A 26,400-nucleotide genomic window follows, 5' to 3' on the forward strand; every position below is an offset into this window, starting at 1 on the left:
TAGTGGAACATCAAATTATGTTCCTGACAATCACTGTTGTAGCCGTTTTCTGAAACAAATATCTATGAGATTTGTGTTAAAGGGATAGTTCAGCCAAAAAAAAAAATAATTTACTCACCCTCATAGTATCCCAGATGTGTATGACTTTCTTTCTTCAGCAGAACACAAACAAAGATTTTTAGAAGAATATCTCAGCTCTGTAAGTCCTTACAATGCAAGTGAATGGTGGCTAGACCTTTGAAGCTCCAAAAATCACATAAATGAAACACAAAAGTAATCCATATGAATAAAATCAATTTCTTCAGAAGCAATGTGGGTGTGAAACAGATCAATATTTAAGTCCTTTTTTTACTCTAAATGTCCACTTTTACTTTCACTTTTACATCTGAAAGTCGCATGTGGTGCCTGTTTAGTTTCACTTTTCCATCTCAGAGTGAACGTGGAGATTTATAATAAAAAATAACTTAAATATTGATCTGTTTCTCACCCACACCTATTATAATGCTTCTGAAGATATGGATTTAACCACTGGAGTCATATGAATTACATTTATGTTCCCTTTATGTGATTTTTGGAGCTACAAAGGTCTGGTCACCATTCACTTGCATTGCATGGACCTACAGAGCTGAAAAGTTATTCTAAAAATCTTTGTTTGTGTTTTGCTGAAGAAAGAAAGTCATACACATCTGGGATGGCATGAGGGTAAATGATGAGAGAATTTTCATTTTTGGGTGAACTATTCCTTTAAACTATCTTTAGGTCATGGTTTATTTTTTAATCATTATTAATATGTTTTTATTTACAATTGTATTTATGATCTAATATATATTGGTATTTTTCCACCTGTTGTCGTAGAGTTATTTTTAATTTACTGCAAAAGGGGCCAATGGAAGAAGTTAGAGAGAGTAAAATGTGTGGATTTGGTATGACTCTTTTTAAACATTTCGTTATTCTGAAGATATTTTTGTTTAGTTTGTAGTGTCATTTGAATTTAGAAATATGTTTGATAAAAAATTGTTTTATGTGTTTCAATAAATGAATTGAATTTTTCAAAATCAAAAACCATAGAAGTGAAGTGTGTTTTGAATCAATTACTTTTAATAGGCTACTAGTCATAATTTGTGTGTCAGTAGATGAAAATGATTAATAATACTTACATCCTCTATAACATAATGAGCGTAAATCCAAATCCTGGCAAGAACCACATTTTCCATGCGTATAAAAGGAGCGTGTCACTGTCATAGAAGCCTGATATCTATTCTTCTAATTCACTGCATACAGTCCATTTACACTACCAATCTCTTATGAATGTGCTGTATTTGTTTATATCACTGGTGCTTGACAGAGAATGGACTATTTAATACAACAAAGACGGTGCCGGAGACGAACCTCCAAATTACATTTCACTTGACCCAGACCATTAGCGCTTTGCGTGCACAATTTCGCCAAAACCACTTGCGCCTAGACTTAGCGCATTGTAACAGGGTAAAATGGAAAAGAGGAGGGAGAACCGGACGAAGCATCAAAGTAATATTTAATCAAACATAAACACAATGTTTATGGCCGGACTCAAGATGGCGCAGAGTATGGCTGCTGCGTTGCGAGCTCCGACACAACATGGCAGTTGTTTGTTTGTTTTGTTCACAATTCTTATGTTTTTTGTCTTGGATGTTGTCTGCCTTATTGTCTATGACAGACAAACACTTTTGGACATTGGTTCAGCAATTTCACATCATAAACTGGACTTCAAATTCCTCAATGCCGACCCGCTGTTTACAAACACGCAAGCGGAGCCCTTTGTCTGTGCTGCACGGCCACAGAAACGCAAAAGGAAAAGGGGAAACAGAGCCGACGTTCTCATCAGAGTAAGACGCCCGCTACCCAGTATTCTACTGGCAAATGTTCAGTCTCTGGATAACAAGCTCTGCGAGCTGAAAGCGCGGATCTCTTTCCAACGAGAGACGAGGGACTGCTGCATTATCTGCCTTACAGAAACTTGGATGTCTGTGGAGATTCCAGACTCAGCCATTGAACCCGCGGGGTTCTCCGTGCACCGAGCGGACAGAGCGAAAGACCTCTCAGGTAAAAGCAGAGGTGGTGGTGTATGTTTTATGATCAACAAATCCTGGTGTGATCAGAGGAACGTACATTCTATCAAGTCTTTCTGCTCTCCTGATCTGGAATTTCACATGCTTCTGTGTCGACCATTCTGGCTACCGAGGGAATTCACAGTGGTCATTATCACTGCTGTGTACATTCCCCCACAAGCTGACAAAGACCGGGCACTCAAGGAACTGTATGGGATTATAATATGGGAGCAGGAAACCGCGCACCCTGAGGCCGTGTTCATTGTGACCGGGGACTTTAATAAAGCTAGTTTCAAATCAGTCGCACCAAAATACCACCAGTACATTAGTTTCAACACACGAGGGGACCGGGTTTTGGACCATTGCTACTCTCCCTTCCGGGATGGCTACAAATCCCTCCCCCGCCCACCATTTGGCAAATCGGACCACTCTTCCATTCTGCTTCTGCCCGCTTACAGGCAGAAACTGAAACAGGAAGCACCCACCCTCAGAATGATCCAGTGCTGGTCGGACCAGTCAGACTCTGTGCTACAAGACTGTTTTGATCACATGGACTGGGAGATGTTCTGGTCCGCCTCTGATGACAACATCGAGGTTTACGCTGATAGCGTAATGTGTTTCATCAAAAAGTGCATGGAGGATGTAGTTCCAACCAGAACAGTATGGATCTATCCGAACCAGAAACCATGGATAAATAGCGATGTTCGCATGGCACTTAATGTGTGGACCTCCGCTTTTAATTCCGGGAATGCGGAGGAGCATAAACAAGCCAGTTATGCCCTTCGAAAAACTATCAGAACAGCAAAACGCCAGTACAGGAACAAGATTGAAGGACAGTTTAACACCACCAACTCTAGAAGCATGTGGCAGGGAATTAACATCATCACGGACTTTAAAGAGAATAAAAACTCCGCCATGAACACCGCTGCCTCTCTCCCGGATGAGCCAAATACTTTTTATGCTCGTTTTGAGGGAAATAACAACGCCCTCGCGGAGAGAGCTCTCGTGGCCGAAGCTACAGAGGTTAGTTCACTCTCTGTCTCTGTAGCGGATGTAACCCGATCCTTCCGACGGGTGAATATCCGCAAAGCCGCGGGCCCAGACGGCATTCCGGGCCGCGTCATCAGAGCGTGCATGAACCAGCTGGCTGGTGTTTTTACAGACATTTTCAACCTTTCCCTCTCTTTGTCTGTAGTCCCCACATGCTTTAAAACATCCACCATTGTGCCTGTGCCAAAGCAATCAAAAATAACTTGCTTAAATGACTGGCGTCCTGTTGCTCTGACCCCCATCATCAGCAAATTCTTTGAGAGACTAATCAGAGATTACATCTGCTCTGTGCTGCCTCTCTCTTTTGACCCATTGCAGTTTGCTTACCGCAACAACTGCTCCACTGATGATGCCATTGCATCTACAATACACACTGCTCTCTCCCACCTGGAAAAAAAGAACACTTATGTGATAATGCTGTTTGTAGACTACAGCTCAGCATTCAACACCATAGTGCCCTCCAAACTAGATGAGAAGCTCCGGGTTCTGGGCTTAAACAGCTCGCTGTGCAGCTGGATCCTGGACTTCCTGTCAAGCAGACACCAGGTGGTTAGAATAGGCAGCAACATCTCCTCATCACTGACCCTCAACACTGGAGCCCCACAGGACTGTGTTCTCAGCCCACTCCTGTATTCCCTGTACACACATGACTGTGTGGCAACACATAGCTCCAATGCCATCATTAAGTTTGCTGATGACATTACGGTGGTAGGTCTGATCACTGACAATGATGAAACAGCCTACAGAGAGGAGATGCACACTCTGACACACTGGTGTCAGGAGCACAACCTCTCCCTCAACGTCAGTAAGACAAAGGAGCTTGTGGTGGACTTCAGAAGTAAAGACAGAGAACACAGCCCCATCACCATCAATGGAGCACCAGTGGAGAGAGTCAGCAGCTTCAAGTTCCTGGGTGTCCACATCACTGAGGAACTCACATGGTCCATCCACACTGAAGTCGTTGTGAAGAAGGCTCATCAGCGCCTCTTCTTCCTGAGACGGCTGAGGAAGTTTGGAAGGAACCGCCACATCCTCACACGGTTCTACACCTGCACCGTAGAGAGCATCCTGACTGGCTGCATCTCCGCCTGGTACGGCAATAGCACAGACCACAACCGCAAAGCACTGCAAAGGGTGGTGCGAACTGCCAGACACATCATCTGAGGTGAGCTTCCCTCCCTCCAGGAAATATATACAAGGCGGTGTGTGAAAAAAGTTCGGAGGATCATCAGAGACTCCAGCCACCCGAGCCATGGGCTGTTCTCACTGCTACCATCAGGCAGGTGATATCGCAGCATCAGGACCCGCACCGGCCGATTCCATGATAGCTTCTTCCCCCAAGCAATCAGACTTTTGAACTCTTGATCTCCCACGATCAAAATACATCAGCACTGCACTTTATTACTCTTACTCTTATATCTCACACTGGACTGTCATAAATTATATTATTATTATATATATTCTCTCTTAACAACTTACTATCAACCGACAGCCTGAATGTCAATACAGTACAATACAGCCTACTATACATTCTATATATACTACTATATATACTTTTTTATTTTTATTGAATAATGTGTATCTATATTGTGCGTATTGTATACTGTACAGTGTATGTTATTATTTGTGTATTGTTGTGTGTAATTATGTGTATATTAGACTTTAAATTGTGTTGTGTTAATTTGATGTTATTGTATATTGGTATATGTCTCATCATTGTCACGACTGCTATATTGATCGGAACTGCACCCAAGAATTTCACACACCATTGCACTTGTGTATATGGCTGTGTGACAATAAATGTGATTTGATTTGATTTTGATTTGACATACAGGGCAGCTGCCTGTAGCTCTCTCTCTCCCGAAACTTCATCCCTCTCGTTGGCTTGATTGGCCTGATTAGGGGCCGGGCGTGCATCATCACGGCTCAGCCCTGCCCTACTCCTTGCCACACGCATGCTTGCACGAAAATACCAAGACTTCATGGCCATGCCCTTTGACTTATGGCTTATTGTATGACTTATGGCAAAGTGCTGCGCATAGCGCTAACACTCTTAAAATAGGGCCCTTAGAGTAAAAATTACTTTAGCGGTACTATGTTATAGTGATTGTATCAGATAATGCCATGGTATATAATAATTTAATAATAATAATAATAATAATAATAATAATAATTTATTATTTATATTAATAACAAATAATTTTTAATAAATATATAGTAATATTTATAATTTCTTAAAGATTTGTATTAAAGATTTGCAAACTACGACAAAGTGCAGGATTTTTCTTTTAATTTTTAGCAATGCATTTACAATTTACAAGATATTACCACAGTAAATGTCCAAAAAACATGCTTATCCCATGGTACGTTTTGCTACTTTTTTGTGTAAGTAATGTCATGTTTCTGTGGTGTTAGCATGTCACTGTATGTCCAAGTTAAAAAATATCACTCTTATTTTCTCCCCAATTTGGCATGCCCAATTCCCACTACTTAGTAGGTCCTCATGGTGGCACGGTTACTCACCTCAATCCGGGTGGCGGAGGACAAGTCTCAGTTGCCTACGCATCTGAGACCATCAAACTGCGCATCTTATTACGTGGCTCGCTGTGCATGACACCGAGGAAATTCCCAGCATGTGGAGGCTCATGCTACTCTCCACAATCCATGCACAACTAACCACGCACCCCACTGAGAGGGAGAACCACTAATCACAACCACGAGGAGGTTACCCCATGTGACTCTACCCTCCCTAGCAATTGGGCCAATTTGGTTGCTTAGGAGACCTGGCTGGAGTCACTCAGCACACCCTGGATTCGACTTGCAACTCCAGGGGTGGTAGTCAGCATCAATACTAACTGAGCTACCCAGGCCCAAAAATATCACTCTTAATAATTTTCCTCATTTAACTCAAATTTACTCACCCTCTTCTCGCATCTGTTCATATTTCTTCTTGGCGATGTATTTCCTCCATGCCTTCTGAATGGTTCTGGCAAATGTGTCAAACTTCCTCTCTCGCATCTCCTCCAGCAAAAATAGCTACGGTTAAAAGAAACGAAAGTTGAAATGAGAAGCGTTGTTGTTTAAGGGAAAGTCAAGACTTGAGGAACTTATTCAAAAGGATAGTTCACCAAAAAATTTCAATTATGTCATTGTTTACTCACCGACGTGTTGTTCCAATCAAGTAAGACTATCTTCCATGAAACACAAAGGGAGATGTTAGGGACTGGTAGCCTCAGTCACTATTCACTTTTATGGTATGGGAAAAGATGCAATGAAATTGAATGGTGACTGAGACTTACATTTTGCCTAAGGACTCTTTTTGTGTTCCACAAAGAAAAAAAGAAAGTCATACAAGACTTGATGGTGAGTGAATGATGACCGAATTTCATTTTTGGGTGAAATGTCCCTTCAGCTTATTTATATAATGTTATCAATACTGTCAGAGAGGCCAAAATGGGTGTCCTAGGTTGTTTTTATTAATTTAAGGGGTTTGTTCAGTGATTTTAAGACTTTTCTAATCCTCACCGACTCTGGATTCTTGACGAAGACTTTGGTGCGGCCCATTTGGTACTGATCTGTGTCCATGTTTACAGAACGCAAGAGGTGCAAAACGCCCTGCTGTTCCGCACCCCGCCAGTATGGCCACGTCTCTGCTGTCAGGATGGCATACCTAGCACAACACACCTGTGATTACCTGAGATACCAGCCCTGAGATTAGCACTGTCATGATCCTGCTACTTTAGTCTTAATTTATTCTTGTTGTGGCAGGATCACGACAGTCTCCTCCGCCCATTGGTTTTGTTTGTACATGCCTTATGTGTTGTGAGTGCACATGGCTGTGTTTGATTCTTCATCACCATGTGCACTCGTGTCTGTTTGGTCTTGTATGTTTGCACATGGCTGTGTGTTTGTCTTGCCATTTGCGTCCCCATCTCCGCCTCCTCGTTCCCTCATCACTCTCTCTTGTTTAGTCCTTGTTATGTTAATTAGTTTCACCTGTTCCTCATGTGTGTACCTGTATATATTGTGCTCCCTTTCCTCTTGTGTTTGTTGGATCATTTTGTTCTCATGTGGTTAAGTCAGTGTTTTGTTTGCTCCAGCATCCAGTCTGGTTTGTCATTTTGTCTTTCAGTTTATAAGTTTGTTATTGGTTTGCTTTATAGTTTTCTCCCTTGTGAGAGCTTGTTTTTCCCTGTTTGTATAAAATCATTAATTTGACTAATTCCTGCAATTCGGTCCTTATTCCTGCTTACGCCCCGTGACATAACAATCCGACCAGCATGAACCCAGCAGGAATGAGTTTTTCTTTTTGTTCACCATTGACTACATGATGCAGAGCCAAGCAAGCCATGAAGCTCCTCAGACTCCAGCAGGAGGAGAAAATCGGTGAGGGGGTATGCTTTAGAGTTTTTGGTGCTGTCCTCGGGTCTGGGGCACAATCAGGCCAGACTTATGCAATTGTTTAGGGCTGGTCTGAATGAGCCCATCAGATCTTGTGTCCCAGAGATGGGTGAAGGGGGAAGTCTTGCTTCTATGATCAAGTTTGCATTGAAATGGGACGAGTTTATCTCAGCCTGTGCCTTAGAAGACTTCCTTCCTTCATCCCAGCCTGAGGTCGACAATACTCCCTCACCGGCAGCGGATGCGGCTGTCCGCCAGGAGGCGGAGGGGCCCGCTGTTTACCGCCAGGAGGCGGAGGGGCCCGCTGCTGAGGAGGTGGCAACCGCTCCTACTACAGTGTTTCCTACTGTCCGGAGGAAGAGAAGAAAGCCAAGAAAGGCACCCGTTCCCCTGTCACTGCCAGTGCCCACGGAGGCCGTTCCCCTGTCACTGCCAGTGCCCACGGAGGCCGTTCCCCTGTCACTGCCAGTGCCCACGGAGGCCGTTCCCCTGTCACTGCCAGTGCCCACGGAGGCCGTTCCCCTGCCATTGCCTGTGCTCACGGCCACGGAGGCTGTTTTCTTGTTGCCTCCCCTCACTCCCGTCCTGGAGCCGCCTGTCTAGTTCCCTGTGGCTGCCCACGAGCCTGTTCCGTTCCCTGTGGCTGCTGACAAGCCTACTGTCATGATCCTGCTACTTTAGTCTTGGTTATTCTTGTGGCGGGATCATGACAGTCTCCTCTGCCTAATGGTTTTATTTTGTACATGTGAGTGCACATGGCTGTGTTTTTGTCTTGCCATGTGCGTCCCCGACTCCACCTCCTCGCTCCCTCATCACTCTCCCTCATTTAGTCCTTGTTATGTTAATTAGTTTCACCTGTTCCTCGTGTGTGTGTGTACCTGTGTATATACTGTGCTCCCTTTTCTCTTGTGTTAGTCAGATGTGGAAGCCCATGTTATTCTCCACGGCATCCACGCACAACTCACCACGCACCCCACCGAGAGCGAGAACCACACACTATACCATGAGGAGGTTACCCCATGTGACTCTACCTTCCCTAACAACTGTATTATTTTTCCCTGTACTGTTTTAATAAAATCTTGGGAATTATTTAAATAATTCCTTGGGGCCTGGGTAGCTCAGTGAGTAAAGACGTTAACTACCACCCCTGGAGTCATAAGTTCGAATCCAGGGCGTGCTGAGTGACTCCAGCCAGGCCTCCTAAACAACCAAATTTACCCGGTTGCTAGGGAGGGTAGAGTCACATGGGGTAACCTCCTTGTGGTCGCTATAATGTGGTTCTCGCTCTCGGTGGGGCGTGTGGTTAGTTGTGCGTGGATGCCGCGGAGAAAAGCGTGAAGTCTCCACACACGCACATGTCTACGGGGTAACGCGCTCAACAAACCACGTCATAAGATGCATGGATTGACAGTCTCAGACGCGGAGGAAACTGAGATTCATCCTCTGGCACCCGGATTGAGGCGAGTCACTACGCCACCACGAGGACTTAGAGCGCGTTGGGAATTGGGCATTCCAAATTTGGAAGGAAAAAAACAACAACATTTGACTCATTCCTGCAACTGGGTCCTTATTCCTGCTTACTTCCCATGACAAGCACACCTGAGAAATCACCTCTAAAATTGGCACACATGAGATCTCACACCTGGGATATCAGCTCTGATAAAACACTTAAGACTCATTTGTTTGCATTCTGACACCAGAGGTTAATTTGCTTCAATCAAATATGACTGGACAACCCCAGAACTGAGATGTAAATACAAATTCATACAAGAACTACAAGCTACTTGGACTTCAATTAAACCACTTTTTTGTAGATACTATATGACTAAATGTATGTTTTCTTTTTTACTCACCTCTGTAAAAACTTCTGGAAGATTCTACGATAGGCAAAGCCGGCACGTCGTACCCTAATATTCTCCCTCAAGCCCAGATATTCCACTTGATGTTTCACTCTGGGGGATATGACCATCAAAGTGAGAGTTAAAAGTACTAATAGCATATTCTGTGAGTTTGTTTATACTGTCTTTGTGGAATGTGTGGAGTCTGCAAACATAAGTTCCAGGTAGGTCACAATCGAACAACTCACCTGCTCTCCTCCCAGTCTTTAGGCCTCTTGGTCTCGTTGGGTTTGATACAGCGGATATAATGCGGTGTGCACTTCATCAGTGTACAAACAAGTTCATTGGCTTGCCTCTGTGGACCAGACAGTCAGTAAGTCCATTATATCTTTAACTGGACTTCAAACAAAGAAACTGTGTCTGAGATGCTGACTATCAGAAGTATTAGAAGCTTATTAAGGACATTTGGTCTTACTTTGATCTTTGAGCTAGCTGTGGTTGGTCTACTTTTCTTATCCGTGTTGAGGTTTTCTGGGAAGAGACTTCGGATGAATTCACTGCAGTACCAAAGAGATAAATATTTCTGAATGTTTGGACAATGGTGATTTAGGTTAAGTGCAATGAAATATTACTTTCCAAGAGGAGAACAGTTCATCTTATTTCAGGGAAAATGAAATATGTTGATCTGTCTTTGTTTTGTCATTCCTTTGCATTGTATAACTAATTTCTCGGACCTTTACCAAAGTTAAATACAACCTATCAATGTGGACAATACTCAGGCTTAAAACGAGAGAGAGAGAGAGACAGAGAGAAAGAGAGAAATAACACTTACTATTCGCTGCTTTGCATAAGTTCTATGAGATCAGGGAAAAGTACATCTCTGTTTCTCTCACAGAAGCCGCTGATGTCATATGACACCTGAATCAGAGAAGAAAGGCTTTTAGTCTATCAGTACTGATCCAAATACTATACTACCTAACTCTGCATTTACTGCAGTGTATAGTATGTATGCTTTTCATTTCTGGTGTATCAAATGAACTGAAAGGTTTTTTTTTTTAGCTCAGTTTTTAGTTGACTTGACCTTATTTAATCAGACTGACAAATGTTAAGACATTTATAAACAAAATTGAGTTAAAAATGCAAAATAGACGTTTTTATTTCAGAGTAACTGGACACCACTTGCTGAATTGAAAATGCGACATAATGAGGTCATGTAACAACAGTAGCATACTAGTTTTTGAAATGTTCAACATTGCATAATGCAAATTACACATGATCTAAAGTAGAGTGCAACAGTCTGGTTCCGGAAGTAAAAATCCCATTCATTTTCTACATAGGGGAATTAATTTTTGATGATAACTTATACATTTTTAAAGACAGACCAACTGTGAACTCTGAGATTGTTCATTGATGGTATATGCTTCTGCCGAAGCTATTAGTCCACGGTATTTCATTTCTCACTCATTTAAAAAAAATCAAGTTTAATAGCAGAATTTCTGGTGAAGAACTACACTACCCATGATCCTGAAAGGCAACAATCCACCAATCAGAGAATCGCAGCCAACAAAGTGCACCACACTAGCAATGCTTGACTGCCCACTTCCATGATGCACTATGAATGATGCAATCAAGTCTGTCCCCCTACACTCTTAAACTACTTGTATCTTTGGAAATATCTGAATATTTTGCAATAAAATCAAAATACACTGATTCTACATCTTTAATTAAATTGTTAAACCATAGCCTATACATATTTAGAAATGTTTCTTTGCTTCTTGCATTTATTTTTTCAAAGTATAGTTTTTCCCAACTCTACTTATAGTTTTACCAACAGAAGTGCTTGACATATGGTGAAGAGTTCATGGAAAGACGCAGTTTGCGTTTGATTGTCTCAAAAAATAAATGCCCTCTAAAGCGACTGGTTGGACAGTTTTTTTTTTATTTGACATGAGCTCGATAATTGAGGTTTCATAATTTAGTATAGGCATCTGTAAATAGCGTTCAGTTGATAATGTATGGTCAATACTAATGCTGCTAAACCCATAAATAAACACATCGCGGGCAGGTGCGTACACAATACAACGATGTAAAAAATAGAAAAAGCCTGCACACTGTTTCGGTTTACAGCGTTTCGGTCAAAGATCTTCTTCAGGCATTCTATTAATTTCTCTGAAGATTCTTCCAATTGCAAGTATATCACCGTTACCATCATGATTTACTCATGAAATTTCACAAATAATGCTGCCGATGTGCTGCAAACTGAACCAGAGAAGGTTAATGGCTGTGGGCATCCTCCTCCCGATGTGAATGCACTTAATTCATAAAAACGATTTGATTAAACAGCATTTACTAGCAAGTCTAGTATCTTCCTTATATGGCGTTTTCATGGCTGTGGATTATGATAATTGTATATGATTGTGCACACGTCCCCTATTTACACATTTTTGGAATTCTCTAACATACACACATTTGACTAACAAATCTGGGGAATATGAAGGGTTTGTGAATATGGTGGATAAGTTTCGGGAAGGTCCATTTTATGCGCAAATTACTCCAAGATTATTCATACATTTACGAAAGTTTCATGAATGAGGCCCATTAACTTTAAATCAATAGTTTTACATTTCTCCATAGTTTTTTAATTCGATTACGTCATTCGCAATGCTTCATGGGATTGTAGTTCATGCCCCCATGAAACATGTTAAGTACACATTCCTGTATGTTTGTCTTTTTGTCTGATTTTCAAATACCTTTTTGCTTCAAATCAAAGTTTATAAATGTTGAGATTCACCTTGGAGCTGGTCGGTTTGGTTAATGGCTTAGAACTCTTTTATTAAATATAGCACACATTGTATACTGTGCAGTAACCAGTATGCAAGTATTCCTTTCCAAACAAAACAAAAGCCATGTTAATATTTGTCTTGACACACACCTTGCCAGCGTAGTGGTGAATGACGAAACCAGAGTTCCAGTTGTTGAAGTGATCGTGTGTCCCCACAGCAGCTTGTAGTTTCTGAAGCAAGGTCATATCAGCACCTTCACCGGTGGCGTGCATGGTGGCACAGACATCATCCAGCACACTCATGATGCCTGGGGGATTCTGGGTTCGAGAGAGAATAATGTTAACATGATAACAGAGCTGATATCAAAACAAGAGAATAATACATATATTCTATTGGGGAATCGTTAATGGAGACTTTTAATATGAAGGTTAGCAAAGCCTCTCAGCAAGCTTACCAGTTTATTTTCTATTAAGTCACACACAATTTTGTTGTTAAAATATTCTATGGGTGTCCATTTGATTCCCTCCTGTACATACTCTTCCTGAGAGAGGTAAAGAACAAAGAGAGGTTTTACCAAAACATTACACATCAAATACAAGCTCTGGCTGGACGCATGGACACACATTTTTATACCTGTTCTGCTTTTAATGTCAGCTCAATAAAGATCTGCTGCAACTTTTCATTCACAAAGTTGATACAAAACTGCTCAAAACCATTTCGCTGGAAAGAAGAAGAGTGAGGGATGGGTAAAATAACATAATTATTAAGAATAATAATAGTCGTAACACAAAAAACATAGAATGTGGCTGAAGGACCTTCACATGATAAAAACTTTCAATGAAGAACGTTGTACAATAATTCACAGACTACATTATTCAGATTCTGAGTCAGGGTTTATTTTGTGATAATGACCAGCAAAATGTATATTATGGTGCTTATTAAATTGCAGCTTTCCACATAAATACAGTACATCAATGGACATGAATGTTGAGTTTAAATTATATTATTGCCTGAGAAAAAAAGAGGCCGCAAAGTGATACAAGAAAACTAGCACAGCTTTGTAGGGAAACTTGATTGTTGATTAGAAGGTTAGAATTCTCATTGAATAAAAAAATCAAATAAATTTTTTTTTGAAAAAACAAACAATGAATTAACGAAACCAGGGGGAAATATTTACCTGGAAAATCTCAAATCCATAAATATCCAGAACTCCGATGCTGAGCTCTTCAACAGGTTTCTGCATGGCTTTGTTAATTGCCTGTTCATGACAGGGAAAACAAAATAAATAACTTTTACAACTAAAGATTTCTACTGTGTGGTTGCTTTTGTGTAATAATCCCTAACCTCGACAAGGTAGTCAAACAGGCGAGCGTAGAGAGCTTTGGAGAGAGCATCTCGAGTGTAGCATGCTTGTTCCCTGTTCAGAGTCACATTGATAGATTCAGACTTGCCACCCCATTTGGAGTCCATTTTCCTGCTGGTGAGTTTCTCCTGTAGACGTCTCTGATCGATGCCCAGCAGGTATGCAGGAAATGCCAATACTGGGAAGAAAATAGGATAGCGATGGCAATTATTAGTGTGGCAATACTATATCTCCAATGATAGAAATAATCAGTCACCATTATTTTGTGGTATATGCTGTATTATGTACAATGAATTATGTTTGCATGTGTGGTGGTGGGAGAAACATGGCCAATCATGGATACCAATCATGGAAAACCATACTCTTCCCATGTCTGAGTTAGTAATTGTCTGTTCGGGCTGGTTCCTTGCAAGTGTAATATACATTAAATCAATATTCAAAAGGGTAATGTGGAGAATTCAAAACTTTGTCAAGACTTTACATTGCAAAGAACCATCAACCTAAGCAAATATATCGATTTCAAGGCATGAAGGTGCATTACACATTTTTGGTTGATTTCTAAGATTTCAATTTACCAGCAAAGACTAAAATTATTGACAATCCATCAATGACATTTTTTAACCAGAGTTCAACTGATCTCAGAACAGCTAAACAGGGCAACGTTTACTAGATGCGCATATGACTTACAGTCTGTGCTCTCCACCTGACCGTAGTTTCCCTCCTCAATGAAACTGATGTTGCCCATGTGTAAGATGCCTGCTATAATCTGCAGCACCTGCCTCTGAAACACCTCTGGTATGCCGATCACCTGCATGGCTTCCTGTGGACAAAGCCATTAATTCTAAGCATCAACATGAAGGTCATGGTGCTGTCTAAGTGACTGAAACTGATGAACTGAACAAGTGAGAGCAAGACAGTAGCTGTCAGTTCCAAACTGATTTATTTGGATCGGTTTGGTTGGCAAACGAGGTTAGACCAGATCAGACAAGAGGTCTAAATGAGTGAGAGTGAGACAGAATCTGGCACATCTAGACTGCTCTCAATTAATTATACAGTTTTGTATGGTTTGGTTTGATTTGGAGACCAGACCAGACCAGATGAGAGGGAAAAAATGATTTAGAAGTATAGGTATAGAAAGTATAGAAAGATCAGTTACCATAAAGCCTGTACACAAACACATAATTTGGCATGACCATACAGTGCAAAGGAAAAACACAAATTAATATGTACCATAGTTTCCTGGAAGTCCTTGCTGTCATTAGTTCCATCCACCTTGCATGTGCCAGACTGGCTCAGGTAGTAGTAATAATCTGGGGTTGTAACTCCTAACTCTTCTTTCTGCTTACAAGAGCCTCCCTCTATTAGCTAAAAACAAGTGCGACTATTAAGAGAAAGTTCACCCAAAAATGAAAATTCTCTCATCATTTTCTCACCCTCATGCCATACCAGATGCGTATGAATTTCTTTCTTCTGAAGAACACAAACGAAGATTTTTAGAAGAATATATCAACTCTGTAGGTCCATACAATGCAAGTGAATGGTGACCAGACCATTCAAGCTCCAGAAATCACATAAAGGCCACATATAAGTTATCTATCTGACTTCAGTGGTTTAATCCATGTCTTTGGAAGCAATATAATAGGTGTGGGTGAGAAAAAGATCAATATTTAAGTATTTGTTTACTATAAATATCCACTTTCACTTTTACTTTCACATTCTGAAAGTGAAAGTGGAGATATATAATAAAAAAGGATTGAAATATTGATCTGTTTCTCACCCAAAGTGACTGCATTGCTTCAAAAGAATGTCTATTAAACCACTGGAGTGACTTCTATGCTGTCTTTATGTGATTTTTGGAGCTTGAAAGGTCTGTTCACAATTCACTTGCATTGAAAGGACCTACAGAGCTATACACATTTAAGATGGCATGAGGGTGAGTAAATGATGAGAGAATTTCCATTTTTGGGTGAACTACTCCTTTAATTCATTATCTAGTCATGTAACCCAACAGTATCATCTGTAATTTGTGTGCAATCTAAATGACTGTCGTCTTATTTTTATTTATTTTTTCCTGATGCAGCAGGGAGAAAAAAAAAAACCTTGATTTCAGCAAACTTATGTTAATAAACTTATGTTGATCATTTTGAAACAACACAAATCAAAACTGTTTTCATATAACTGGAAAGCATAAAAAAAAAAAAAAAAAGCTTGCTTTCTGGCTCATTTTCTCTCTTCTACCTGGTAGAAGATGTGAAAGTTCCTTTCATTTTCATTCTGGCTCACGACTCGCGATTTTTCCAGGAGGAAGTTGGAGATCTTCCCTCCATCTGGCTCACCACCTCGACTGAATTGGATCTCAAAGTATTTCCCCTGTTAATCAAACCAGCATCACTCACAGTAATAGAACACTCGTTTGCATATAATACATTCATAATGTGGCTTCATAAAGAGGGTTCAAATATAACATGAAGTGCACAAAACTGAGTTGAATATATGGAAAGTGCGAAACGTACAAAGCGACTTGAATTGTTGTTGCGGACCGTCTTTGCATTACCAAATGCTTCCAGCAGAGGGTTTGACTGCAGGATAATGTCCTTCACATGCTGTCAAACAAAAAAACACAGAGTAGGTTTCAGGACAGAGATCTGATGGATGGATGGATGGATTGATTTGATTTTACATTTATGGCAGTAATTGAACTTAAGATTTTAGTCAATTTTAGTGTGTTTATATATTTACAGTGCAGTTGTTACCTGTACTTTGGATCCTCCTCCTGATACTTTAGAGATGTAGCCCATAATGTACTTAGCAGCTACTGTCTTTCCTGCACCACTTTCTCCACTGGAAATACACAAACAGAAGGAAAACATAGAACATATGCATATGTCCTTGCAATATGAACTCATGTTTTCACATGCCATATTCCTACACATACAGTATATACACAAACATTCTTTTACATTGCCCTGAACTCTACCAGCCAAACCCGCTTCAGTGGGAACCACTACTGGAGCAGCAAGGCAGCTGCCTTGAGTTTCTGACATAGCCTGTGTGAGAAACAACATTATCAAGCTCTTCTTCAGCCATCAGTCAGCGCCTCTGTAAATCAAGAAGTAAACTATACAAAGAATGGTGACCACTGCCGTTGCTATGAAGCCTGTCTTTGGTGTGACACAAAAGGGGGAAGGAGCTGCAAACAGTGAAAAAGGGACAGAAGACAGTGACTAATTAAAGTGACACTTCATCCAAAAATGGCAATTCTCTGAACAAATACTCACTCTCAGGTATTATCTGGTTCCAAACCCATTAGAATTTTTTCCTCTGTGTAACACAAAAGGAGATGTTAGGGAGAATGTTGGCCTCAGTCCTCATTCACTTTCAGTAAATTGAAAAGCAATGCAATAAAAGTGAATGGTGACTGAAGGAAGACAGAAAGCCATAGAGGTTTGGAACAACACGAGGGTGAGTAAATTATGCCAGAATTTTCATTTTTTGGTGAACTATCCCTTACAATTTGTCAGCAGCCATATAACCCTGCAGCTCTTGCCTGGTTGCCTGTGAAAACTAAGCAGGGTTGAGCCTAGTCAATACCTGGATGGGAGACCTCCTGGGGAAAGGCTGCTGCTGGAAGAGGTATTAGGGAGGCCAGCAGGGGGTGCTTACCCTGCAGTCTGTGTGGGTCTTTATGCCCCAGTATAGTGACAGGGACCAGAGGTGGAAAGTAACACATTATTACAACTACACTCGATACAGTACTTGAGCACATTTTTCACTTTTTTAAGTATAAATAAATAATAGTACTTTTACTTGAGTTGATTAAAAATGTAGTATTCAACTTCGCTACAGTTATTTTCACCACAATAACAAAGTACAAAAAAAAAAAAGATTTTTGGGAAGAAGAAATCAGCAATTTACAAGCACTAAATCTGTTTATAAACTAAAATGCGCTGTGCGCGGCACGACGGAAGCCTGCAGGGCACAGCATCATGAGCACAGCAGCTTGCATAAACTGCCGCCAGTGTCCTCTCTTCTCTAGCTTCTCTAAGACTTTCTACCCAGTCACAATACAAGAACTTTAATACAGTGATTTTCTGCATTTTTAATTTTGTTCTGGAAAGGAGCCATTCATTCAGGAGGGAACCGTCTGAACGAGTTTAACTACTGATCAAACTTCACTTGTTTTTAAGGTAGGGAATGTTTTAACTGTGTCAAACATTAACACATTGTAGTTTGACATATACAGTATGTGGGGATATCTTGTTTACTTGCTACTATATGTCTAAAACAAACTACCTTAGAAAGATACAATGCCAGTAGTGTTGGAAATTAACGGGGACTCGGGGCAAAAATGCCACGAAATTCAAAATGTGGGGGCCAAAAATGCCCACCCAACGAGTTCCCGTGTTTTATTTTTATTATTTTTTAATTTTTATTTATTTATTTATTTAATTAATTTTATCCCATTTTCTCCCCAATTTGGCATGCCTAATTCCCACTGCTCACCAGGTCCTCGTGGTGGCACAGTTACTCACCTCAATCCGGGTGGTGGAGGACAAGTCTCAGTTGCCTCCACTTCTGAGATATAGTCAATCCGTGCATCTCATCACGTGGCTCGCTCTGCATGACACCACGGAGACTCACAGCATGTGGAAGCTCATGCTATTCTCCGCGATCCATGCACAACTTACCACGTGCCCCATTAAGAGCGAGAACCACTAATCGTGACCACGAGGACATTACCTCATGTGACTCTACCCTCCCTAGCAACTGGGCCAATTTGGTTGCTTAGGAGACCTGACTGGAGTCACTCAGCTCACCCTTGATTCAAACTCGTGACTCCAGGGGTGGTAGTCAGCGTCAGTACTCACTGAGCTTCCCAGGCCCCCTGTTGCCGTGTTTTATGAATAATATCTGATATAGTTACAATTACATACAATACTATCTTCTTTTGACTTCTCACTGAACAGCATTTTTTTCCCCCACCGTCCGGTTCCTCGCACCATCGCGTTTAGTGTTTGAATAAATCATATCTCTCACTAAACACTTTGTGAAATGTTTATTTTTGCCTTATTTTATTCAGTTGGCATGTAGGAGTTGATAACAGTTTGCTTAATAATCTCATTATATATCTGGATAATTTCTGCAGTATCATAGAGGATAAATTTCCTCCTCTATGATATTGCATTATATTAGTTTTGTACAGTATGTTAACTTAATAGCCAGAATACTTGGACATACATGAATGAGAATAAACCTGAAATAGGAATGTGTTTCAGTCACAATGCACATTATGTAGTTTAGAGATTATTTAGATACATTTAGAATGTTACAAATGGCTATTTCTATTTAAATAAATGTTGTATTCTTAAAGTTTTCTGTTTGTCCAAGAATCCTCTTGCAGCAGTGCAGGTCTTTGGCATTTAGAAGCTGCTAGTTTAAGACCGTGATTTACTTGTCTTTTTGTTGTGCATCTGGGCCATCCACTTCCCTCTCTATCTTGGTTAGAGATTCTTTTTTCAAAACAGTAATGCATGGAATAGCCTTCATCTCTCTAAAACAATAGACTTTAGGAGAAAATAGAATTTCAGGAGAAATGTGTTTCTTTTTGCCTATTTTTAAAACCAAAATTTGACTTGCAAGTGTAAACAACTTGTAAGAACTCAATACCTCAGCAAATGGGTTATTTGTGATTTCCGCATGGTAGCCAACCATTTTCAATTGTTCTAATAATAAGAAAATTTTCTTGAGTACCAAATTACCACTTTAGAATGCTTCTGTAAGGAATAGGTGACACAGTATATGTCTGCCATCATGGGTAAAGAAAAAATGGAATAAATACCACTTTAAACAATTATTTCAAACCATAATAATAATTTGCAATTAATGATTTTGACAGTATTTTTGATCAATTTAATGCATCCTTGGTGAAAGGAAGCATCAGTCTCTTTCAATAACAAAAATGTCTTTATGTTCTAAAAATGGAAGCGTATATACTATATATAAGTATACATATACAGTACTGTGCAAAAGTTTTAGGCACTTGTGAAAAATGTTGCATGTCTTCAAAAATAATGCCATAACTAGTTTTCATTAATCAATTAATGTCATGCAAAGTCCAGTAAACATAAAAAAGCGACCACCTTTGCCTTAAAAACAACACCAATTCTCCTAGGTGCAACTGGACACAGTTTTTCTTGGTTATTGGCAGATAGGATGTTCCAAGAATCTTGGAGAATTTGCCACAGATCTTCTTTCCATTTAGGCTGTCTCAATTGCTTCTGTCTCTTAATGTAATCCCAGACTGACTCGATGTTCATTTGGGGGCTCTGTGGGGGCCATGCCATTTGTTGCAGGGCTCCATGTTCTTCTATTTTATTTGCAAAAGGAATGTTTAGGTGTCTAAAATTGATATTTCCTATTTACACACTAAAGCTGAAGATATACAGAAAATAACCATATTAAGACAAATGTTTTTGTGAAACATCTTTTTTGCCTAAGACTTTTACACAGTACTGTATATATACAAATTCAGTGTGTTGCCCAACAATCAAATCATCTTGAAAGTGCAAAGTAAATTATTTGAGTTGTTAGACAATGCAAATTAACAGATTGAAGCCCTGCATTTGATTTACTCTTTGAAACTGGAGTTTATCAGAGCTGTTGTTTTATATGAAAATGGGGAGCATAAAAGCAAAAGGATTTCTCTGAAGTTTAAACCTGACGCGAGTCATGTGACTTCCCTGATATTCTCTCTCCAGCTGTTTTATTATGAAAGAAGTTCCTGGGTTGTACTGAGAGGTGTGGCTTGCATGTGACAGTGGGTTTGGGCTTGACTGAGACAATTTACAGAAAGAATATCATATCCTGTTGATGGATATGGAAATTGCTGAAACGTGGTGGCAAGTATCATAAAAGCAAAACTGAGTGAACAAACCTGATAATGACACACTGATTTTCACTGTCAATCATCATGTTTCTGTACATGTTATCTGTCAGAGCATAAACATGTGGTGGATTCTCATACTGGGCCTAAAGGAAGAGAGAAAGATGGACATATGTGAGTCTGACATGACTACACAGTAAAATCATGTTAGATGCATAATAAATTTGCTGAATTTTGATTTAATGACAGTAAGTATTTGACCTACAGCTCCCTGGTAGAGCTCAATTTCCCGATCAGTGAAGTAAGGCATCTGTTTGAATGGATTCACAGATATCAAGACAGGCCCAATATAACTCTTTGAATCACAGTTAAGAACATATGAACAATCCATTTCAGTTCAATTCATATCACATTACTAAAATGTACTACTAATTCATTGTATATCAAAAAAGATTCACACTGGTAAATGTTAGGGTTGATCTGACAATGATTAATTTAAATTATGATATTTTCTATTCACTTTTTATTTGTATTCTTGTTACTGTATTGTTTGTACACTGGAAGCTCCTGTCACCAAGACAAATTCCTTGTATGTGTAAGCATACTTGGCAATAAAGCTCATTCTGATTCTGATTCTGATTCTTTACTGAATTTGAAATTTGGTCTAAAGCAATTATTTTGGTACTCTTGATTATTTTCTAAAATCTAAAAAGTTTTCATGTACCTCAAAATAACCAAACACTGCCAAGCAGTATGTGAAATAAGGAAGTGAGTATGTGCTACATGTTGAGTCACTCGTAAATAAGAGGAAGAGAAATCATCTGATCCACACTCTGTGAGTATTAATCCACCAAATTCTAAGGATGAAAGTCTAAACGTTGAAGCAAAACAAAAACAAAAACAAAAAAAAAACAAAAAATAACAAAACAAAACACAAAACAAAAAATGAAAAGCAAAACAAAACACAAAAAAATAAAAAATAAAATAATATTGAGAGTAGTGTGTTGATCCAGTCAATTAAAAAACAAACAAAACAAAACAAAAAAAAATAAAAAATAAAAACATGCTAACTGACCATAGGTGTAGTGTGCTGATCCACTCATTTGAAAAAATAAATAAATAAAAAATAAATAAAAACAACAACAAATGAATGTTGATCCACTCACTGAAACACAACAAAAACAAAAAACAAAACAAAACATGCTAACTTATTATTTGAGATGAGTGTGTTGATAAAGTCATTTAAATGGTGTGATCTCTTGGAGATTTAATGGATTTAAAAGGATACAAAGATGTAGTCATCCATATATCTCTTTTTGAGATTTTCAACGATTGCATCTTCAGTTATCTTGGAGAGAAGCACCATGTCATCAACACCACTCTGCTTGACATTCTGGCTCTGCCAGTGGTACTTACTGCCCTGGAGGAAGATGATAGTGATAGATTAGACCAGATAGATTTTCATGCCAATAAAGCTACTTAAATCTTTGATAGAGAGAGATAAAAAGAGAAGATGGAAGAACAGAAGAGAGTTTATATGAGAGCACATAGGGTAGCTTTAAGCTGAAGTCATTTCAAAGCCACTAGCATCACCACTGGAATAAAAAAAAAAAAAAAGATGATTGTTTTCAAACAGGTTTCCCTAACACTATACAAACATATAGTCCCACCCCACACTCACGCCATTGGTTGTCAACGACCAATGTTTCTTGTTTAGAAACAGGAAGATTCTAGAAACGTAGCCAGTATGTCGTTCTTTTAATTCTAAGAATATATCCTGTTTAAAGAGCTGGGGAACAATGATCAAGTTGCTTAACTACAGCCTTGTAGACATTGCCTTTGGAAAATTGACAGTCAGTACCGGACAAAGACTTACAGCACCCAGTTCCTCTTTCAACCTTCCCTGTTGCTAAAGTATTTACCACCAATTTTAACCACTGGTGATTGCGGATAGAGGAGGAGACAAGCTAAATGCTGAACTGAGACGTGTGTCCTTGTGCTTTTAAACTCAATTAACAGGGAGATACAACGTTCACAAACACAAAGTCATGTTATTTCCACAAATGTTGTAGCAACGTTGGTAATAGTTATAATGCAAATGTTGTCCACAAAAACAAATGTTTTAGGGAATGTTTGCTGGTTGAGAGGGGAGCTTTTGGCATTACATGAAAAATATTAAATTTTTAAGTTCTACATGATACAATTTCTGAAACACAGTAGATCATACACATTTATTTATATGCCATCACGACTAAGGGTGGTACAAATGAACCAAAGTTCTTCAATGAACATATACTGTGATAACAGACTATGTCTTTGAAAAAAGTTTATTCTCTAAAATAAGTCAAAGGTAGTTTCCTGAGGGCAATATGGAAGGAAACCAATGACAGTTACCAAGCAACATGCAGCAAATGTACAGGAACCATAGACCACCTGTGTATCACATTTTGATGTGCTTACTAAGCACAAGTATAATCTGAAAACAAACACTGCTTTCTGCATACATTTATTACTTATATGAATTTATAATGTAATAAATAGGCATGCCAAGCACAATTCAACACAGCTTTACACCAAGTAAAAGTGGAGAAAGTGGAGAAAAAAGAAAACTATAAAGCTATGAAACACACCTGACCGGGTCTTAAGGCTCATTGCTGAAATATCTTAGCCCTTATTGTCTCTGCTGAAATCACACTGATGTAAATGATCAAACTTGAAATGTGAGGCACACCAGACATTGCCATAAGCTCCTTAAAGGGACAGTTCATCCAAAAATTTAAATTCTCTCATAATTTACTCACCCTCATGCCATCCCAGATATGTATGATACAAATTAAGATTTTTAGAAGAATATTTCAGCTCTGTTGGTTCTCACAATGCAAGTGAATGGGTACCAAAATTGTAAGGTCCAAAAAGCACATAAACACAGCATAAAAGTAATCCATAGGCTCCAGTAGTTAAATCTACAGTATATCTTCAGAAGTGATATGATAAGTGTGGGTGAGAAATAGATCAATATTTAAGTCCGTTTTTACCATAAATTCTCCTCCTTGCCCAGTAGGAGGTGATATGCATGAAGAACGGTAATCGGCAAAAACAAAAGAAGAAGAATGTGAAAGTGAAGACTGATAGTAAAAAAGGCCTTAAATATTGATCTGTTTCTCATCCACACATATCATATCGCTTCTGAAGAAATTGATTTAAACACTGGAGTTGTATGTGTTACTTTTATGCTGCTTTTATGTGCTTTTGGAGCTTTAACATTTTTGTACCCATTCACTTGCATTGTGAGAACCTACAGAGCTGAAATATTCTTCTAAAAATCTTTGTTTGTGTTCAGCAGAAGAAAGTCATACACATCTGTGATGGCATGGGTGAGTAAATGATACATTTTCATTTTTGGGTGAACTCTCTCTTTAAAGCTTTTTTGCTTTGGTTTATGATTTTACCACAGCTTCAACATTTCACACGAAGCATGGGCATGGAATGTACCTACTGTATCTGTGTTACAACAGAGGTATGGACCCATAATATTACCATAAATGAATTAGGTGTTGTATGATGGACACTGGCGTGTCTGAATATTAATTTTTCTTTCACTAAAAGTCAAGCTGAGCGATAACATCCATAAATATCTTACCTAAATGAAACGTTACTTAAAATGTGTGAACCACAAGGTAGAAAAATGTTCTCTGTTCAAAAACTGCAAAGCTCTCTGCACACAATCGAAATCCAGACACAGTAATCAGCTTTAACGTCGTAGAATGTAGCAATTTTTGTTCCGTGTATTGAAAAGAAATTTTAATGGTGACCAGTTTTGAGTTGATGTCACTAATGTTCCTCTTTGCTGGTAGTTGATAATAACCTAAGAAGTGGAAATGGCCCACTCCCTCACATTCCATAATTGGCTACTGCAAAAATCCCATCAAAGCATTGCATCATTCAGAAATATAAGATATAGCGGAAGCGTTCCTATGAAATAAGAAAAAGGAAATTATGACCTACGAACAGTAAGCAGTACAGATATGCCACCTGACTTGTCTCTGTCATCAATGAGTCAGTCACACTGCACTGAAAATTATTTAGGCTGAGGTATAGTTCTGATATAATTACAGACTACATGAAGTTTCACATGGTACTGCAAGAAGCTTGCAATCTCACTATTTTACAGTGTTGGCCTTTTTTTTCTCTCTCCCCTTTTCTCCTCAATTTGGAATGCCCAATTCCCAATGCGCTCTAAGTCCTCGTGGTGGCGTAGTGACTCGCCTCAATCCGGGTGGCGGAGGACGAATCTCAGTTGCCTCCACATCTGAGACCGTCAATCCACGCATCTTATCACGTGGCTTGTTGAGCGCGTTAGACGTGGAGACGTAGCACGTGTGGAGGCTCACGCTATTCCCTGCAGCATCCACGCACAACTCACCACGTGTCCCACCGAGAGTGAGAATCACATTACAGCGACCACGAGGAGGTTACCCCATGTGACTCTACCCACCCTAGCAACTGGGACAATTTGGTTGCTTAGGATACCTAGCTGGAGTCACTCAGCACGCCCTGGATTCAAACTCGCGACTCCAGGGGTGGTAGTCAGCATCTTTACTCGCTGAGCTATCCAGGCCTCCCTTCAGTGTTGGTCTTTTTATGCTTTATGAAACTTCCTAACACTGTAAATAAAATTATTCTAATTTCAGTCATTCAAAATGTACATGGTGCAAGCTGATAGGTAATTTGAACATGTAATCTCTTAGCCAATCAACTTGCGTACTCTTTATCTAACATTTAAACAGCCTCAGCTTTTGGCAGGTAAGCCGGTCTCACTGCAGTGCACTACAAGAGTTTTCTCTCTGAAACCCTCCTCCTCCCCAGCACCACTGGTCTAGATCTGGTTCTCAAATGTTGAATAACTGAAGAGGACAAATCCAACTTACAAAATGTTACACTGTATCTCTCTCTATGTTTTTTCTCCTATCTTGAAAGACCAGCACATGTTGTGGTTTGGATGGTGCTTCACATCAGGCTTCTTAACCAACAAGATATCCTTGGTCAACCACCCTCAAGAGAAAGATGCTAGTCATTCATCTTCGCTAAGTTTTGTTAGTGAACAGCATGGCTTTAGCCATGCACTAAACAGCTGGTTAATGAAAATACATGCTGGTCTATTCTGGTCTTTTCAGCAGGGCTGTCAACATTGGACCTGCTACAGCTGTAGTTCAGTTTTAGTCCAGTGGATCTTTTACTATACAGGTTGAGAAAGATATGGGCTCCATAAAGCTGAAGAAATGGTGAGGAAGTGCCAAGACAGGAACCGCAAGTCCCCTGTGACACACATCCCCACTTCCCCCCCCACCCACCTCTGGGTGCTGTTGCGAAAAATCCTCTTTGAACCTCTAGCTACACAAAGTCAAACGCTCACTTCCTTAAGAGCACCAGCTTAGCACAGAATACTTTTCAGTTACCTAGATGCCTTGCTCTGAAATCAAGATACCTCTAGTAGCACCAAAGCAAATAAAATGTATGGACAGCTCATGATTTTGACAGCAGCGAGCCTTAACTCCTCACAAACAGACCTATGAACGTACAGGTGAAAGTCACAGACTGATTGATTAATGAACTAATGAATGGGGTTCAATGTTTTCCATTTAAGGAGTTGCTTGAGTTCACTGCAAATTCAGTGTGTGCTACTGTTGTTTGACTGATAGCTTCCTTTTCAGCATTGTGTCACACATCCTATATGAATCGCCTCAACATTTTGCCTTCGGAGGGGAGGAACATCTCCAAAAGACATTGATTTTGACATCCACATTAAGCACTCACAGTGGTCTACTGAGTATACTTTGGAAAATGTATTTCTGCAAACAGTTATTCATGTGTGCCCATGAATATCTCAAAATTGTAATTTAAAATTGCTCTGTGAGGTGATTTAAATCAAAAAAGGAACTTTCAATAAAGAATACATTAATTTAATTTAACATTCATTGATAAAATATGCTATGAC

The 26,400-nt window shown here is 39.6% G+C and overlaps 1 protein-coding gene across 2 annotated transcripts in view; it reads right to left on the reverse strand.

Annotated features, from left to right (window-relative positions):
• Positions 1 to 26,400, reverse strand: part of LOC127414487 (unconventional myosin-If-like) — a 38,165-nt gene that overhangs the window by 11,531 nt on the left and 234 nt on the right. For both annotated transcript variants that reach the window (XM_051652533.1, XM_051652535.1), the window contains exons 2-20: positions 21,694 to 21,825; positions 20,671 to 20,760; positions 20,457 to 20,551; positions 16,276 to 16,363; positions 16,036 to 16,125; positions 15,761 to 15,892; positions 14,753 to 14,887; positions 14,210 to 14,342; positions 13,504 to 13,700; positions 13,337 to 13,417; positions 12,793 to 12,879; positions 12,614 to 12,700; positions 12,309 to 12,476; positions 10,209 to 10,294; positions 9,852 to 9,933; positions 9,625 to 9,731; positions 9,392 to 9,490; positions 6,663 to 6,807; positions 6,059 to 6,173 (exon numbers count right to left, since the gene is read on the reverse strand). In XM_051652533.1, the coding sequence (XP_051508493.1) occupies positions 6,059 to 6,173; positions 6,663 to 6,807; positions 9,392 to 9,490; positions 9,625 to 9,731; positions 9,852 to 9,933; positions 10,209 to 10,294; positions 12,309 to 12,476; positions 12,614 to 12,700; positions 12,793 to 12,879; positions 13,337 to 13,417; positions 13,504 to 13,700; positions 14,210 to 14,342; positions 14,753 to 14,887; positions 15,761 to 15,892; positions 16,036 to 16,125; positions 16,276 to 16,363; positions 20,457 to 20,551; positions 20,671 to 20,760; positions 21,694 to 21,825 (2,149 nt within the window). The remainder of the gene's footprint in view (positions 1 to 6,058; positions 6,174 to 6,662; positions 6,808 to 9,391; positions 9,491 to 9,624; positions 9,732 to 9,851; positions 9,934 to 10,208; positions 10,295 to 12,308; positions 12,477 to 12,613; positions 12,701 to 12,792; positions 12,880 to 13,336; positions 13,418 to 13,503; positions 13,701 to 14,209; positions 14,343 to 14,752; positions 14,888 to 15,760; positions 15,893 to 16,035; positions 16,126 to 16,275; positions 16,364 to 20,456; positions 20,552 to 20,670; positions 20,761 to 21,693; positions 21,826 to 26,400) is intronic.

This window comes from Myxocyprinus asiaticus, chromosome 24, assembly GCF_019703515.2.
Source record: "Myxocyprinus asiaticus isolate MX2 ecotype Aquarium Trade chromosome 24, UBuf_Myxa_2, whole genome shotgun sequence".
NCBI classification, from domain to species: domain Eukaryota; kingdom Metazoa; phylum Chordata; class Actinopteri; order Cypriniformes; family Catostomidae; genus Myxocyprinus; species Myxocyprinus asiaticus.